The sequence below is a fragment of the Sinocyclocheilus anshuiensis genome, unplaced genomic scaffold, assembly GCF_001515605.1.
Source record: "Sinocyclocheilus anshuiensis isolate Anshui unplaced genomic scaffold, SAMN03320099.WGS_v1.1 scaffold272, whole genome shotgun sequence".
Classification (NCBI taxonomy): domain Eukaryota; kingdom Metazoa; phylum Chordata; class Actinopteri; order Cypriniformes; family Cyprinidae; genus Sinocyclocheilus; species Sinocyclocheilus anshuiensis.
In genome coordinates, this window is record NW_015554117.1 from 1,216,757 (window position 1) to 1,232,943 (window position 16,187).

The following is a 16,187-nucleotide window of genomic DNA, read 5'->3' on the forward strand; positions in this document are numbered from 1 at the left end:
GTCATAAGTTTCCAGAAAAAAATTATTTCACAAATAATTTTTTCACAAATGATCACACATTGTGTGATCACTGGGTCTTCAGTCTCTGTAGCGGCTCCTTATTCACCATCAGCTGATCCTGAGGAAACTGGACTGACGTCTAAATACTGAGAGTCCTACAATAAAACACACAGACAGTCACATATGAGTATGAGACATTACTGCCGTCACATCACATCAGCAGATTCATTTCAGAAAAAAACACAATTACTATTCATATTACAGCCAGAGATATGAATGAAAACACATCACAGAATTAAATTCTTATTTAAGTTTAAAGTACAGAGACTAAAGTGGAGCTGAATTATTATCTTATATTTTACAATTATACTGTATATGAAGCCTGTTAGTCTATTTAAAAGCTTTAATTAAAGATATACTCACAATAGAATAGTTCCGCCAGTTTATAATGTGGATCATCTTTTAGGTCAGAAAGTAACTGCACTTCAGAACATCCTAGGTTATTCTGAGACAGATCCAGATCTCTCATGTGTTCAGGGTTTGATCTCAGAGCTGAAGCCAGAGCAGCACAACCTTCACCTGTGATGCCACAATCCCTCAATCTGCAATGAACAAACACTGTTTAGCAATAGCTTCATTACATAGAAAACACCAGTGTGCCGTGTCGTTCAGATCATTATACCCCAGTTTCTCTAATTTGCAGTGAGGATTCTCCAGTCCAGCAGAGAAAGCAGTCACTCCAGAGTCTCCTATTTTATTCTGAGACAGATCCAGTTCTCTCAGGTGCGAGGGGTTTGATCTCAGAGCTGAAGCCAAAGCAGTACAACTTTTGTCTGTGATATTGCAGTCTTCTAAACTGTAGAGAGATTTAAACTTTTTAAGTACAATAAATTTAACACGGTAACAGTAAAAAAGAACTTGAAATTGCCTCTTGCTGTGATGCAACACACATCCAATTGACGGACATCCCATAATATTGCGCAGCGGTTCCAGGGACTTAATTTTCCTCATCTGTGTAAAATCGAATTATTTTATTCATAAATATCCTATGTGTGAACTGAGTATTTTGATAGTTATATATCTAAATTACTTCTACAGGGAGGCAAACTCATCAGGGGTGAAAAAATTGTGTAATGATAATAATCGTATTCACTAATAATTAATAATATTCATGGCCGTCTTAAACTCTTTGCTTTTAAATGTTAAGCCACAGAACTTTATGGTATGAAATATCAAAATATACTATCAAATCTAGAAGAAAGACTACTACCACTAAGTCATTGGAAACGTGGGTCAGCACTGTGCTTAATGGAAAATGTCTAGACAGTGTAGCAATCATCTGTGTTACTTACTGTGCTGATGTGGATTCTTTAATCACAGGAAGTAGCTTCCGAATAACTTTATTTGGAGTATTTTCTCTTCTAACAAATTTATTCAGCTCAAAAACATGCATCATTTGCTCTGATGTCAACAAGACAAACAGTAAAGCTGACCACTGCAAACAGGAGAGATTGGCTTCTGCTATTCTTCCAGATCTCAGATATTGTTGTATTTCCTCCACTAGTGAATGATCACCCAGTTCATTCAGACAGTGGAACAGATTGATGATTTTTTTTGGAGAGCACATGGTCCTGATCTTCTTCTTGATGTACTCAACTGTTTCCTCACTGCTGTTAGAGCTGCTTTTTGTCAGTGTCATTAGTCCTTGTAGAAGACTCTGATTAGTCTTCACTGACAGACCCAGAAGAAACCGCAGGAAAAGGTCCAGATGGCCAGTTTTACTCTGTAGAGCCTCATCCACAGCTCTCTGGTGCAGAGCAGATAATGAAACATGTTCTGAATTGAGTTGAAACAAGTTTTTAGACCGCAAACTCTGTTTGGTGATTTGGTCAAACACATTTCTGTTGTGGTTTGTACAGGAGAGGTGCACATATAGAGCTGCTACATGCTCCTGAATGCTCAGATGAACAAAGCAGAAGACTTTCCCCTGATACAAGCCAAACTCCTCTCTGAAGATCTGAGTGCACAATCCTGAGTACACTGATGCTTCTGTCACATCAATGCCACACTCTCTCAGGTCTTCCTCATAGAAGATCACATTGCCTTTTTCCAATTGCTCATATGCCAGTTTCCCTAATTTGAAAATCATCTCTTTGTCTGTGTCCTCCTCCTTAGTGTACTTCATGTTTTTAATGTTAATCTGTGCCATCAGGAAGTGTGTGTACATTTGAGTGAGAGTCTTGGGAATCTCTCCACTCTCTGCTCGACTCAACATCTTCTCTAGAACAGCGGCTGAGATCCAGCAGAACACTGGGATGTGGCACATGATGAAGAGGCTCCTTGATGACTTCAGGTGTGAGATGATTGTATTGGCCAGACTCTGATCACTGATTCTCTTCCTGAAGTATTCCTCCTTCTGTGGATCATTGAAGCCTCGTACCTCTGTCACTCGATGGACACACTCAGAGGGGACGAGATCAGCTGCTGCTGGTCTGGAGGTGATCCAGATGAGAGCAGACGGAAGCAGATTCCCCACAATGAGGTTCGTCAGCAGCACGTCCACTGAGGCTGATTCACTTACATCACACAACCTCACATCGCTCTGAAAATCCAGAGACAGACGACACTCGTCCAGACCATCAAAGATGAACAACACTTTATATTCATCACTGGATATCTCCATTTCTTTAGTTTCAGGGAAAAAGACATGAAGAAGATCTGAAAGACTGAGTGTTTTGTCCTTCATCAAGTTGAGCTCTCTGAAAGGCAGTGGAAATATGAGCTGGACGTCCTGATTCTCTTTTCCTTCAGCCCAGTCCAGGATGAACTTCTGCACAGAGACTGTTTTTCCAATGCCAGCGACTCCCTTTGTCAGCACAGTTCTGATGGCTTTGTCTTGTCCAGGTAAAGGTCTAAAGATGTCACTGCATTTGATGGCTGTGTCCTCTGTTGCTGCTCTCCTGGATTGTGTCTCAATCTGTCTCACCTCATGCTCATTACTGATCTCTCCACTCTCACTCTCTGTGATGTAGAGCTCTGTGTAGATCTCATTCAGGAGTGTTGGGTTTCCCTGCGTCGCTGTTCCCTCATACAGACACTCAAACTTCTTCTTCAGAAGCGTTTTGAGGACTTCAGTATGTTTAGAGTCACGGCTGTAAGATTAAAATCAAACACATTTCTGTTGTGGTTTGTCCAGGAGAGGTGCACATATAGAGCTGCTAGATGTTCCTGAATGCTCAGATGAACAAAGCAGAAGACTTTCCCCTGATACAAGCCAAACTCCTCTCTGAAGATCTGAGTGCACAATCCTGAGTACACTGATGCTTCTGTCACATCAATGCCACACTCTCTCAGGTCTTCCTCATAGAAGATCACGTTGCCTTTTTCCAATTGCTCATATGCCAGTTTCCCTAATTTGAAAATCATCTCTTTGTCTGTGTCCTCCTCCTTAGTGTACTTCATGTTTTTAATGTTAATCTGTGCCATCAGGAAGTGTGTGTACATTTGAGTGAGAGTCTTGGGAATCTCTCCACTCTCTGCTCGACTCAACATCTTCTCTAGAACAGCGGCTGAGATCCAGCAGAACACTGGGATGTGGCACATGATGTAGAGGCTCCTTGATGACTTCAGGTGTGAGATGATTCTGTTGGCCAGACTCTGATCACTGATTCTCTTTCTGAAGTATTCCTCCTTCTTTGGGTCATTAAAGCCTCGTACCTCTGTCACTCGATGGACACACTCAGAGGGGATGAGATCAGCTGCTGCTGGTCTGGAGGTGATCCAGATGAGAGCAGAGGGAAGCAGATTCCCAACAATGAGGTTCGTCAGCAGCACGGAAGTGTGTGTACATTTGAGTGAGAGTCTTGGGAATCTCTCCACTCTCTGCTGGACTCAACATCTTCTCTAGAACAGCGGCTGAGATCCAGCAGAACACTGGGATGTGGCACATTATGAAGAGGCTCCTGTTTGACTTCAGGTGTGAGATGATCCTATTGGCCAGACTCTGATCACTGATTCTCTTCCTGAAGTATTCCTCCTTCTGTGGCTCATTGAAGCCTCGTACCTCTGTCACTCGATGGACACACTCAGAGGGGACGAGATCAGCTGCTGCTGGTCTGGAGGTGATCCAGATGAGAGCAGAGGGAAGCAGATTCCCCACAATGAGGTTCATCAGCAGCACGTCCACTGAGGCTGATTCACTTACATCACACAACCTCACATCGCTCTGAAAATCCAGAGACAGACGACACTCGTCCAGACCATCAAAGATGAACAACACTTCATATTCATCACTAAAAATGTCTATTTCTTTTGTTTCAGGGAAAAAGTAATGAAGAAGATCTGAAAGACTGAGTGTTTTGTCCTTCATCAGATTGATTTCTCTGAAAGGAAGAGGAAATATGAGCCTCCACTCTCACTCTCTGTGATGTAGAGCTCTGTGTAGATCTCATTCAGGAGTGTTGGGTTTCCCTGCTTTGCTATTCCTTCATAAAGACACTGAAACTTATTCTTCAGATTTGATTTAAACGTGTTGAGGATTTCAGAATTGGAGTCATGGCTGTAAAACCAACACAACAGAATATCACACAATCACAAGTTAAAGAGGTACATGTATAGTGCCTTAAAGAGAGAATGATATTTTGTTCTCTATATAATAATATTATTTTCTATATTTTAGAACAACTGATTTTGCCCATACCGATTTTTGTTATTTGTCAAAATATTTTACCTGACACCAGGATACATGCTTTCATCAAAGTCCTGTGGTTGATTCACAGACTCGTCATGTTTTATTTTCTTACAGACGGGTTCTGTTACAGCTGGTCTGGGTCGCAGGATTCGCCGTAAACGGCATAAAATAAAAAAATAAACAATTAAATACTTTGATATTTAAGATTGATACTAACTGAATAATTCTGTAAACAATTTCCCAATTGCTACATACTTTATAGCAGCCATAAACCGCTTGTACAGTGAGGCTAATGAATTGACTACTTGGTGGAATTTTCTTATTTTTCGTTGTTCATTTGACAATGACAATAAAGATCTATTCTATTCTGTATCTATACTATTCTATTCTATTCTGTATCTATACTGTATTATGTGAACCCATGAGCAGGCCCATAATATTTATACACTGCCATTGAACACTCCAATCAAAGACCAATTTAATGTGAGAACATACCCACTATACAAATTCCCTGTGAAAATCTAATCATAATGTACACATGAAATGCTATTAGTATATACTGAAATTTAAAGTAACACCTAAGATTGTGTACCATTAAGCCATGAGAGGCTATGCATTACAGTGAATTTTATCATAAGCAATTGTGTACCTGTGACTCTGGCTTCTGTCTCCACTCTTCATTTGTAGTGGAGGATCCATAGACCAGTCACTCTTCATGGACACACAGCTGGGCTCTGGTGAATCTGAGCTCTTCTGCTGAGCCAAACTGAAACAGAACAGAGGTCACATTAAATTCTTTAAGTTACCATATTCATGCTTTATGATGATAACCCATGAGCAGGCCCATAATATTTATACACTGCTATTGAACACTCCAATCAAAGACCAATTTAATGTGAGAACATACCCACTATACAAATTCCCTGTGAAATTCAAATCATGATGTACACATGAAATGCTATTAGTATATACTGAAATTTAAAGTAACACCTAAGATTGTGTACCATTAAGCCACGAGAGGGTATGCATTACAGTGAATTTTATCATAAGCAATTGTGTACCTGTGACTCTGGCTTCTGTCTCCACACTTCATTTGTAGTGGAGGATCCATAGACCAGTCACTCTTCATGGACACACAGCTGGGCTCTGGTGAATCTGAGCTCTTCTGATGGACTGAACTGTAATACAGCAAACAAGAGGGTTTGGTGACATCAACTGAAAAGTGAAGCTGTTTCAGATGTAAAGTAACTTGTTATATTTTGATAATGTGTCTTTTTAATAATAAAGCCAGGAAAAGTGTATTAGCGAAAAATATTAAGTTAGATTTCATGTTGTCTTTAATGAGAGTACCTGCATCCCGGAGAAAAATCTCCATCTTTGGTTTTTTGTACTTGACTCATTCTGTGCTCACGGAGCTGCACTGGCGCGTCTGATCTCCTCTTACTGGCTCTGACTGGAAATAACAGAAACACTGATTCAGACACATTAAACACTATCACAGTAATTAAACTAGAAATTTAGCTTCATGTAATGTTGAACCTGAATGTATTTATAAATGTTGCTATTGAGTAAACTGAATTTAGTCAGAACACACCACATTATGTTGTTTGTGTAAACACCAAAGACAGAAGGCATGGGCTAAGGCTATTAAAATATGTTCTTGAACAAGTCAAGTTCACTTATGATTGTAACTGGTCTGAGCAAAGATGCTCACAAGTAGTTTCTACCATTTCCTGGTTTTGACTCGTATACAGTGTTGCCAACTAATTTTCAGGGGAAGTTGCTAAAGGAAGGTTGATTTGTTGCTAGAAGCTGCTAAATTACATTGTGATGTCATTGCACGATGACATCATTGCGTAATTATGATGCAAAATTGTGTCACTACATCAAGTCTCAGCAAAAAAATATCTTATATATGTTAATTTAGATTTGTTCGTAAAATAAGGTAATATACTATTAAAATATAACTATTTTTAAATACAACATTGAATTATTGAACACTTACACATTTTTGAACAATTACAATTTAAGTTTTTTTTATTAGCTAGTAAACTAGTAAAACTACAAATTCTGAACAATTATAGTTTTAAGCAGTGTATTAGTAGTTAGTGTGCTACACTTTAAGAAAAGTCTGTAAAAATAGGGCACAATCTACTATATTAATGTGAACGAATTTTCCGTATTGATTTTTCACAGGTTGTTTACCTGCATTTTAAATTACACATTGTATTTTGTGTTTTCGGGTTACAACGGATAATGGATAATGTCCTGGAAAATTACCTTTTACATTTTTCTAGATATTTTTCTTACAGTGTACTAACTTATCAACAGTCGCAGGTACAAGCTATTACTAACAATGTGTATCATAAAAGAACAATTATTAAATTATTAAATTATTATTATTATTAAATTGAACAATTGCAAATAGCAGCTAACTTAATCCATGTGATGTGTGTACTACTAGACATCTTTAGGTTTCCTCTTGTGTAATTTAGATTCTAGATTTAATTTAGCCTTTTGTCGTTTAAATCACCTATCAAAAGTTGCTAAAAGTTGCCAAATAAATGGTAAAAATAGCTACATTTGTTGCTAGGTGCTTTTGGAAGAAAAAGTTGCTAGGCTAGTGTGAAAAGTTGCTAAATTTAGCAACAAAATTGCTAAATTGGCAACACTGCTAGTATATTCTTGCTCCCCTACCAGTAGGGTTTACTTGGTATGATCCAAATGTAATGTGAGGAAGTCACACCCACGGTTTTTTTTTTATTTTTATATATATATATATATAAATGTTAAACAAAGGAAACTGGTGTTCTCGCTTATTGTTTCTAAATATGACTGCTGTGTGGTGTAGGCCTATTCTTCGGTTTTGTTACAGTGGAGTTGTATTGTTTTAGTAATACATATTGTTTTATTTTTTTATTATTATTATTATTACTTTAAAGGATTCTTGTTTTTCGGGTTTTTTTCCACGATGATTATTTCATTAGCAGTGGATGAGGTTATACTGCAGGACAGATGGCGTCAGCAACATACGATCGAAAAACAACAAAAACAAAGCATAAAAGGTGATTGAGCGATAATAATAGTTTAAACGATGCAGTACAACAATAAGCGAAAATCGTAGCTCGTATATTTTAGTGATAATATTAAGGCGCGTTAGCGTCAAACCTCGCGACGTCGTAACGCAACGCACTCGACCTACAGTAACGCACAGCTGATCGCGTCGACTTTATCTGACACAGGCTTACAACGTTTTACAAAAGGTGTTTATCTACCAAATATAATCATCACGCGAGCTTTTGTGTATCAAAAATTACCTTTTTATACTCACTTTTTGTGCTAGGATAACGTGACGCAGTTATTTTGAGGATAAATGTCTCCTGTAACTTACTTTCACTTTTGTCTCCGATATCAACATGGAAAAAACCATTTTAGCGCCAGGTGGCTTTTTTCCATTTAACGTGTATAGGATGTTTTAGATGAGACTAAAGCGGTATTGACGCTTCTCATAAATACACACCGATGGCGATAACAATGTACGATATAATCTGGCAGCATTAATGGGTAAACAGCGAATATATACAAACGCTACATTGTAGCGGATACCTGGCTTATGAATATTAATTAGCTTACGCAACGTGCCTATAACACGTATCTGATTGGCTGTAAATCAGTGGGGTTTAGCAGTTATCCTATCAGATCTCTACTAAATTGTTGCGTTTTCTCATTTCCTCAATTTGGTATTTTTAAGATTATCTGGTAAAAAAAATCTGAAGAAAAGAGTCTCCGCAGTCGTAAGAATGTTTCTCAGCACATTAACACAAACTAGTGTTTATTTTACGCGAACGTTTAGCTGACCACCTGGTAATTAAAGTTAGACTTGAAAAAGACACTTCATCAAACAATGTTTCATCTATGTAAAAAAAAAAAAAAAATTATCACAAGAAATAAAGATTTGAGATAATTAATTCATAATGTCTGATGCTGTGCGTGTTAGAGACTGTGTGTGATGGTAATCTACCCAATATGTTATTGACTATAAAATACAAAATAATATAAAATAAAATGGAATAATGTTTCTGAACAAAAGACGTATTGGTTTTGTAAAGACAGTAGATCTCATGATTAATGACATTTCTGATCTGACTTCTGAACTATCACTGTTACTAGCTCTTCTATCTCTGAAACGATCAGTTTCCAGATTATAGTTTCCATTTTAACAAAACTGAGACCATTTTGGAAAGAAAAATACATATACGCATTACGACTAAACAAACTATGCATGAAATACATGTTTTTGCACATCACTAGACTGCAAGTTCTCATTATAACCAGCAGAGAGCGTTATTAACTTATCAAATAATTTAACAGGATTTTACAGAATGTGGTGGGAACTGAAAATATATTAATTATGATGTACCAGGATATTAATGAAATAAAAATGAACAATGTCTGTGCTGAATGATTACACATTAGTTTTACATGCTTTTTCAATTCCATTTCAATTAGAGCAACTTAAAGGAATACCCCGAAATGAAAATGACCAATTACTCACCCTCATGTCATGTGACATTTCTTTCTTCTGCAGAACACAAAATAAGATATTTTGAAGAACACTGCTTAAAGCACACTGGACCCCACTGACACTGTATGATGCATTTTTTCAAAATATTGTTTTCTGTGTCCAACATAAGAAAAAAATGCATATAGGTTTGAAACAGAAATTACATGTGCAACCATAGGCGGAGGGTGGACCAACTCCAGGGTAAGGCTAAAAGCAGCCAAATCTATTACATACAAACATCATAAACCTGTCTTTTTTAGGCAAGAACCAGACATGGGCGTCATGTAGGCTAATAAAACATGTTTAATGGGACTGAATTTGTATTTAATGTGATTACAGTTTAATTAAAACATTAGAAATTGATAATTATATAACGTTTCCTTCCCACGGTTATCCAAACGGCTAATAAATTATGTACATAAATGACATTATCACTAACTTTGATCTATCGCACTCTCAACAAAACAAAACTATAGTTATAATCACTGAAGCTGTCTACACTGCGAAATGAATCTCTTACTTACATTGTGCGTACATCTGCGCTTTGTTGTTTATGATGAGAGAATTCGCGGAATTCAGTCGTCGAACCTGCGCGCATTCAGCAAAGCTGATGAGTTTCAGTGTCTCATCTGAACGCCTCTGATTGGCCATTGCATTCATAAGCTCAACAGAATCGTGTGTGATTGGTTATAATGCACAACACTGTAAAAACGCCTAAAATGAAATACGGTGCAACATGAGCAAATCTTAACTTAATGCGCAGTCGACACTTTCTATTCATTTACACTTTGTCAGCAACAGGGCCTTACACACGCTCCGCCTATGTGTGCAACTGTATAAGTGACTGTACAGTAGCAACTGTGAAATGAAATACCATTTTCTTTATCTACTATATCTAAGTTGTATCATTTATACCAGTCTAGCTTTACGGCTATTAGCTACTTTTAGTAAAAGTTGTTCAGAATCCTTAACCAGAATTGAGAAAGCAGATATCAGAATTTATTTTTCATTTTCATTATTGAATATACAGTTAAGAAAATTATTATCTCTAATATCATAACATTCCATAATGTCACATTTCAGAGGGTTGTATGAGTGCTTGAGGATTAGATAGATAGACAGCCAGACAGATAGACAGACAGATGATAGATAGATAGATAGATAGATAGATAGAGAGAGAGAGAGAGAGAGAGATAGATACAGTAGATAGATAGATAGATAGATAGATAGATAGATAGATAGATGGATGGATGGGTAGATAGATGATAGATAGACGGATGGACGGATGGATGGGTGGGTAGATGGATGGATGGATGGATGGATGGGTAGATAGATGATAGACGGATGGATGGATGGATGGGTAGATAGATGATAGATGGATGGATGGGTAGATAGATGATAGATGAATGGATGGATGGGTAGATAGATGATAGATGGATGGATGGATAGATAGATAGATAGATGGATGGATTGATGGATGGATGGATGGGTGGGTGGATGGATGGATGGATAGATAGATTGTAAACTTTGCCAGTATACATGTCAGCTGGCTTCATTCTTTTCCTTCATGTCTGTCACCTTTTAGATGAAACGATGCGCGCTCTCGTGTTTAGTCGCTTGCGCGTTCGCGTATCACCCTCCCCACCCAGGACGCGCCAGGCTGCGTGGAGTGAGCGCTCGAGAGTATTTCCACTGCACGAGAGAGTGAAATACAACAGAGTCAAACCGCAGAGAGACAGACACATATCAGCTCAAGCGGAGCAGTTTTTCAATGAATGACCCAGCAGCAACATGTGCTTCACAGCCACGCCTGCCTTGAACAACACAGCAAACTAGGATATAAGGTACGACAACAAATCAAACGCGATTGAAACTTGTCCCGAACAAACTGTTTGATCGCGCAAAACGTGAAATGCGGCTTCATTTGAGATGCGTTTTCATGCTTCAGCTCTCAGTATGATGATGCTTGCTTCTGTTTGAGACTGAAAAGTAAACGAGCACGAGTCAAAGAGCAGGTGTAAACTGGAATAACACGAAGCCTTCAACTTATGTTGCCTTTAAATGTCAGAACATGTTCTTCAATTGTCCTTTTGATGCAGATGACATGCAAAAGGATTGTTATTATTTTTAGTTCTTGAAGTATTGTTATTGCATGTTTGTGTGCAGATTCTCATAGTTGCGTTTGGTCATGATGTAGGATGTACACTGCGTTTATACAGGATTTTAGGATATATATGTGCATGTATGTAACCATATGACTGCTGCTGAACTATTATAGTCATTTTTTTTTGTTGTGGCTTGCATATATATGCGCATGTTGGCTTCCCTTTGGTGTCTGTGGCCACTTGTTTGTGTCTTTATGTCAGTGTGATCGGTTTAAATGAAAGCAGTCCGCACAGGGGTCGATTGTCATCGTTTAGCTTCCGTGATGTGTCTTTAATCCATCACAAAGCCCGTTATTATAACGTATTTTGTTTGTTTGGTTACATAAACGGGACTCTTACTATGTGACCTTCATATCATAATTGTTTTATTTGTTGAATCTGATATTAATAAGGCAGTGCGGTGGATAGATGTTTAAACGGTCTAAGTGTTAGAGATGTGATAAAGGGCACTTTATTGCTCGGGACCTGACGGGGATGCACCATGCAGGCGGGGTTTCCTCGGTTTTTCTGCAGATGGAGGTTCCCTTCTCCTCCCCTCCCATTTAAAACGAGCATTCAGGGTTTGTTCAGTGTGAAATACTAGCCTACTGTATGCCTACTTTTTTTTTTAATACCATGCATGAAATGGCACCATTCCCTTATTCTGCATTATGAGAAATCACACCGGACTCTAAACAGCCGAGAGAGTCAGGGGAGCGGCCAGCCAATGAAAAAACGCTCTCTACCTGCTACTCATTTTGCGCTTTCGTTTTTGCTGACATCAGGTTGGCTGATGTGTCGAGACGGCGTGCAGCGAGGTCAGCGAAATTGCAGTGCCATTAAAAATGTGAAATAAAATTCAGTATGCAATGCAAAAAAGTTTGAAGCAGTGGAATGACACACTGTGTTGCTTTTTTGCGAGTGGCATTTATATATCATCTCGTAAATGATTTTTAAAACAATTTTGTGTACAATTGTTGGCAGTCTGAATTACGACCCTGATAGCACACGTACATCACATAGATGTCTATTTGACGTCTGCATTTACATCTGCAAGACGTGTTTGCTCATCTGCAATGCGTCTGTAGGAATTTTCCCATAAGATGTCAAATAGATGTTTAGAAAATGTATTTAAGATGTTTATGATTTAGAATGTATGTAAAACGGACATCTTAAAGACGTCTATCAGATGTTTGTACACAGCAGATGCTTTCCAGATGAAGCAATCTTTAACAGACATCTTGCAGACGTACGTGTGCTATCTGGGGACAGACAGACAGACGTCCAAAAGTCCTTTCCAAGAGTCCAAAAAGGGAAAAATCCAAGTTGATATTAGACCTAATTCTAGTTCATTAATCATATAATGGGACCAGGATAGTTGGAACATCCCAATTTACCTGAATTCACCCTAATGTTTGCCGATATTGCATATTGCAGAATTTAAGGCTTCCTAAAATCATGGCAAACTTGGAAACATCTGTGATTTTCAATCCTGGAAAGTTTAATGGGAACTTTTAATTATTAATGGCAATTTCTATAGCAAATATACATTTTTCTAGTTATTCTTAACTACATTAGGCCTATTTAATTTTCATCAGCTAGAAATTACCCTCAAGCCATGGAAAGCAATTAGTGAAAAGGGGTGAAACCATGATACTTTTATCATACCGCAGATCTGTATGGTATAATATTCCAAACATAGCCACCAATTCTTCTAATTAATCTACAGCTTGTCATGCATATGCGCCTGCTTGCCTCTTGATTTATAGATTAATATGACAGAGTCACGAGGCATGGAGGGAAATCTTGAGGCATCTCTAGAGTCATTATGCAATCACTACAATGCTTCAGAAAACATGCAAGCATGCAAAGACAGTATGTTAGGAGAAGGTAGAGGGCAAGCCAAGAGCTTCTCCTGTATGTCCCTCATGTACATCAGTGTGTGAATCCTCTGAAGATGTGATGCTCAGACATGGAGGCAGAGCATGTGTGTGCTTGAGCTGTTTGACATTTTTATCATATTCACTCATCAAGTCATCCTCATTTTGAGAATGGAGCAGCTTCTCCTCTCTTCTGATTTCTTCGTTCTCTTGTTTTCCTGCTTGACTGCACTATTGCAAATAAAATTGTCCCAGGACTGTGAGGCGGGATGCAGGACTGCAATGGCTGGCTGCTAGTTAATGCTCTGTGTGTGCGTTCAGCATTGAGACGTGAGTGAGAGTTTAAGTCAGTAACTGCTGCAGTGTTCACACAAACACACACACACACACACACACCGAGGACTTCCTCTTCTGCACGCTCTGAGTGTGTGTGTGTGTGTCGACAACATACCCTGCCCTGAAGCAATTCCTATTGAATGAAAGCAAAGCGAATGCTTTAGTGTAAAATTTCAAACTCCACTGCGCTGACGCTCCTCATATTTATTTCCCTAATGAACGTACAAATAATTGTTCTAATAATTTTAAGATCATAAGAAAGCATCTATCTATCTATCTATCTGTCTGTCTGTCTGTCTGTTTGTCATTCGAACGCTCCATCGTTCTATTTATCTGTTATTCTAACGTTCTATCATTCTATCTCTCATTCTATCATTCTATCTACAGCTCTATTGTTCTGACACTCTGTCTATCGTTCTATCATTGTAACTCTCGTTCTATTGTTCTGTCATTCTATATAATTAATTTATAATTTAGTTTTGTGTATTAATTGCATTAATGAATAGTACACGTAAAAATGGTGTACGACGTACTTTGAAACAATTTTCTCAAATTTTTGGCAAATTTAACAAATGATTAAATAGAAATGACAAGTAACATTGAATTACATGTGACATTTTTAAATAGAAAGACTGAAACTCCAATAATATTTGTTTTATTTACAACTTTGTACATTTTTTTACAGTCTAGGAAAGCTCTTGAATTTTGATCTATTTTTCAATCCTTCCACCATGTTTTCTCTGCCTGTTTTAAACTCTTTAGATATTTATGAACATTAAATTGTCAGATTACAGCTGCCTCAGAATATAGAATTATGTCGAGCTTGAAGGAAGCATAGAGACGCCTGTGAAATCTCTGCTCCTATACTGTACCACAATATCCCATCCCTTTACCTTATTACCTGGCATGCGCTTGGTAATTTTGTGCAGCACAAGAATGAAGAACAGGAACAGACTCATAGCCTGCTGGGACGGCAGGCACTATACACACTCATACATATGCATGTGTACAGTCAGCCAGGACCCTGCTGCGCCCACCCACTCGCTCTCATTGGCCACCAGCCCGTCGCTGTGGGAGCAGGTGTCGTGCAGTTGGCAGATTCATCTGTCGTCATGACAGGGGCTCCTCTCTCTCTTCTTCTGAGATCATTGTGTCCCCCTTCCACTCCTCGCATCTCTTAACCAAACTCAACAGATTTGCTGCTTCAGGGAAAATGGAAGCATCCGGAAGGCTAATAATCCAGAGCAGTGACCTGCGAAATTAGGGTCCAGGAGCAGAAAGCTGAGCCATTCCAGATCGTGAACAAAACTTGCTGATAAACATGTTTAACTTTGGCAGAACGGATGCTGCTTCAGGCCAGAGGATGCCAGCAAGGTTCTTTTGAGATTAGTGATTAAAATTTGGGCTGGACTCCCACTGGATGCAATATTATTACATTAACACCAGTTAGTTTAGATTCCAGTAAAGTGAAATTAGTATTGCGTTTAGTGGGTGGGCATAATCCTGTGTGTTTGTGTATGGATGAGGCTTTGCTGTCGTTGTTCTGTGTCATGCTGAGTAGAGTTGTGCTGTTATAAGTGATTCGACTTAAGGGAAAGAAAGTCCAATAGATTAGCAAGAAATGGTAAGATCATCCATCCTTTGTTCTATCTATCTGTCCATCCATCCATCCATATTTAGAGCTGGGCATGGACTCTTTTGAATTAGGCCAATAAGCAACCACCAAGGAACTGCTGAGCAAACTATTTGAAATCAGGGTTGCCAGGTCTGCGAATCAAAACCAGCCCAATTGCTATTCAAAACTAGTCCAATATTAGCCCAATTTCATTTTTTTCTGTGGTTTTCCTCTCTGTCAAAATTGTACCGGGGGCTTGGCTGAGATGGACTTGACTACACTGTTTGAAACACCTATCAATGTTGCATCTATCTTTCTGCCATTATTTCTGTCCATCCATCCCTCTATCCATGTATTGTTCTATCAATCCGTCCATTCATCTGTCAGTCTGTCTATCTGTCCATCGTTCTATCCATCCATCCATCCATCCATCCATCCGTCTATCTGTCTGTCCATCACTCCATGCATCGTCCTATGTATTGTTCTTCTGTCAATTATGTCTGTCGTTTCATCCATCCATTAGTTTTATCTATCCATCCATCGAATCATTCCATCCATCCATTTATCCATACATCCATCCTTTGTTCTGTCTATCTGTCCATCCATCGTTGTATCATTCTGTCATTATGTCTGTCGTTCCATCCATCCATCATCCATCATCCATCCTTTGTTCTATCTATCTGTCCATCCATCCATCCATCGTTCTATGTATCATTCTGTCATTTTGTCTGTTGTTCCATCTATCCAATCAACCTTTGTTCTATCTATTTGTCCATGAATCCATCCATCCATCGATCTTTCAATGTATTATTCTGTCATGATATCTCTCGTTCCATCCATCCTTTGTTCTATCTATATGTCCGTCCATCCATCCATCCATTGTTCTATGTACAGGTGCATCTCAATAAATTAGAATGTCGTGGAAAAGTTCATTTATTTCAGTAATTCAACTCAAATT

At 38.5% G+C, this 16,187-nt stretch overlaps 2 protein-coding genes across 2 annotated transcripts in view; one reads left to right on the forward strand and one right to left on the reverse strand.

Annotated features, from left to right (window-relative positions):
• LOC107669894 (protein NLRC3-like) lies at window positions 1-8,360 on the reverse strand. The gene is made up of 9 exons (XM_016462326.1): window positions 8,022-8,360; window positions 6,041-6,143; window positions 5,752-5,868; window positions 5,340-5,456; window positions 4,517-4,558; window positions 1,353-3,116; window positions 683-856; window positions 424-602; window positions 1-155 (listed from the first exon to the last, which is right to left on the reverse strand). Coding segments are annotated over exons 2-9 (2,445 nt in total). The 5' UTR covers window positions 6,091-6,143; window positions 8,022-8,360; the 3' UTR covers window positions 1-153.
• Window positions 8,361-10,913: 2,553 nt separating this feature from the next.
• The window catches only part of LOC107669914 (sodium/calcium exchanger 2-like), a 95,709-nt gene continuing 90,435 nt past the window's right edge, over window positions 10,914-16,187 (forward strand). The window contains exon 1 of the mRNA XM_016462350.1: window positions 10,914-11,098. The gene's annotated coding sequence lies outside the window, so the exon portion shown is untranslated. The remainder of the gene's footprint in view (window positions 11,099-16,187) is intronic.

Excerpts from the sequence above, each read along its gene's own strand:
- LOC107669894 (XM_016462326.1), bottom strand. The coding sequence starts at position 6,090 with ATGAGTCAAGTACAAAAAACCAAAGATGGAGATTTTTCTCCGGGATGC. Across the intron at positions 5,457-5,751 it reads GACAGAAGCCAGAGTCACAG|TTTGGCTCAGCAGAAGAGCT; the intron begins GTACACAATTGC and ends GTTCTGTTTCAG. Across the intron at positions 603-682 it reads TGCAAATTAGAGAAACTGGG|ATTGAGGGATTGTGGCATCA; the intron begins GTATAATGATCT and ends TGTTCATTGCAG.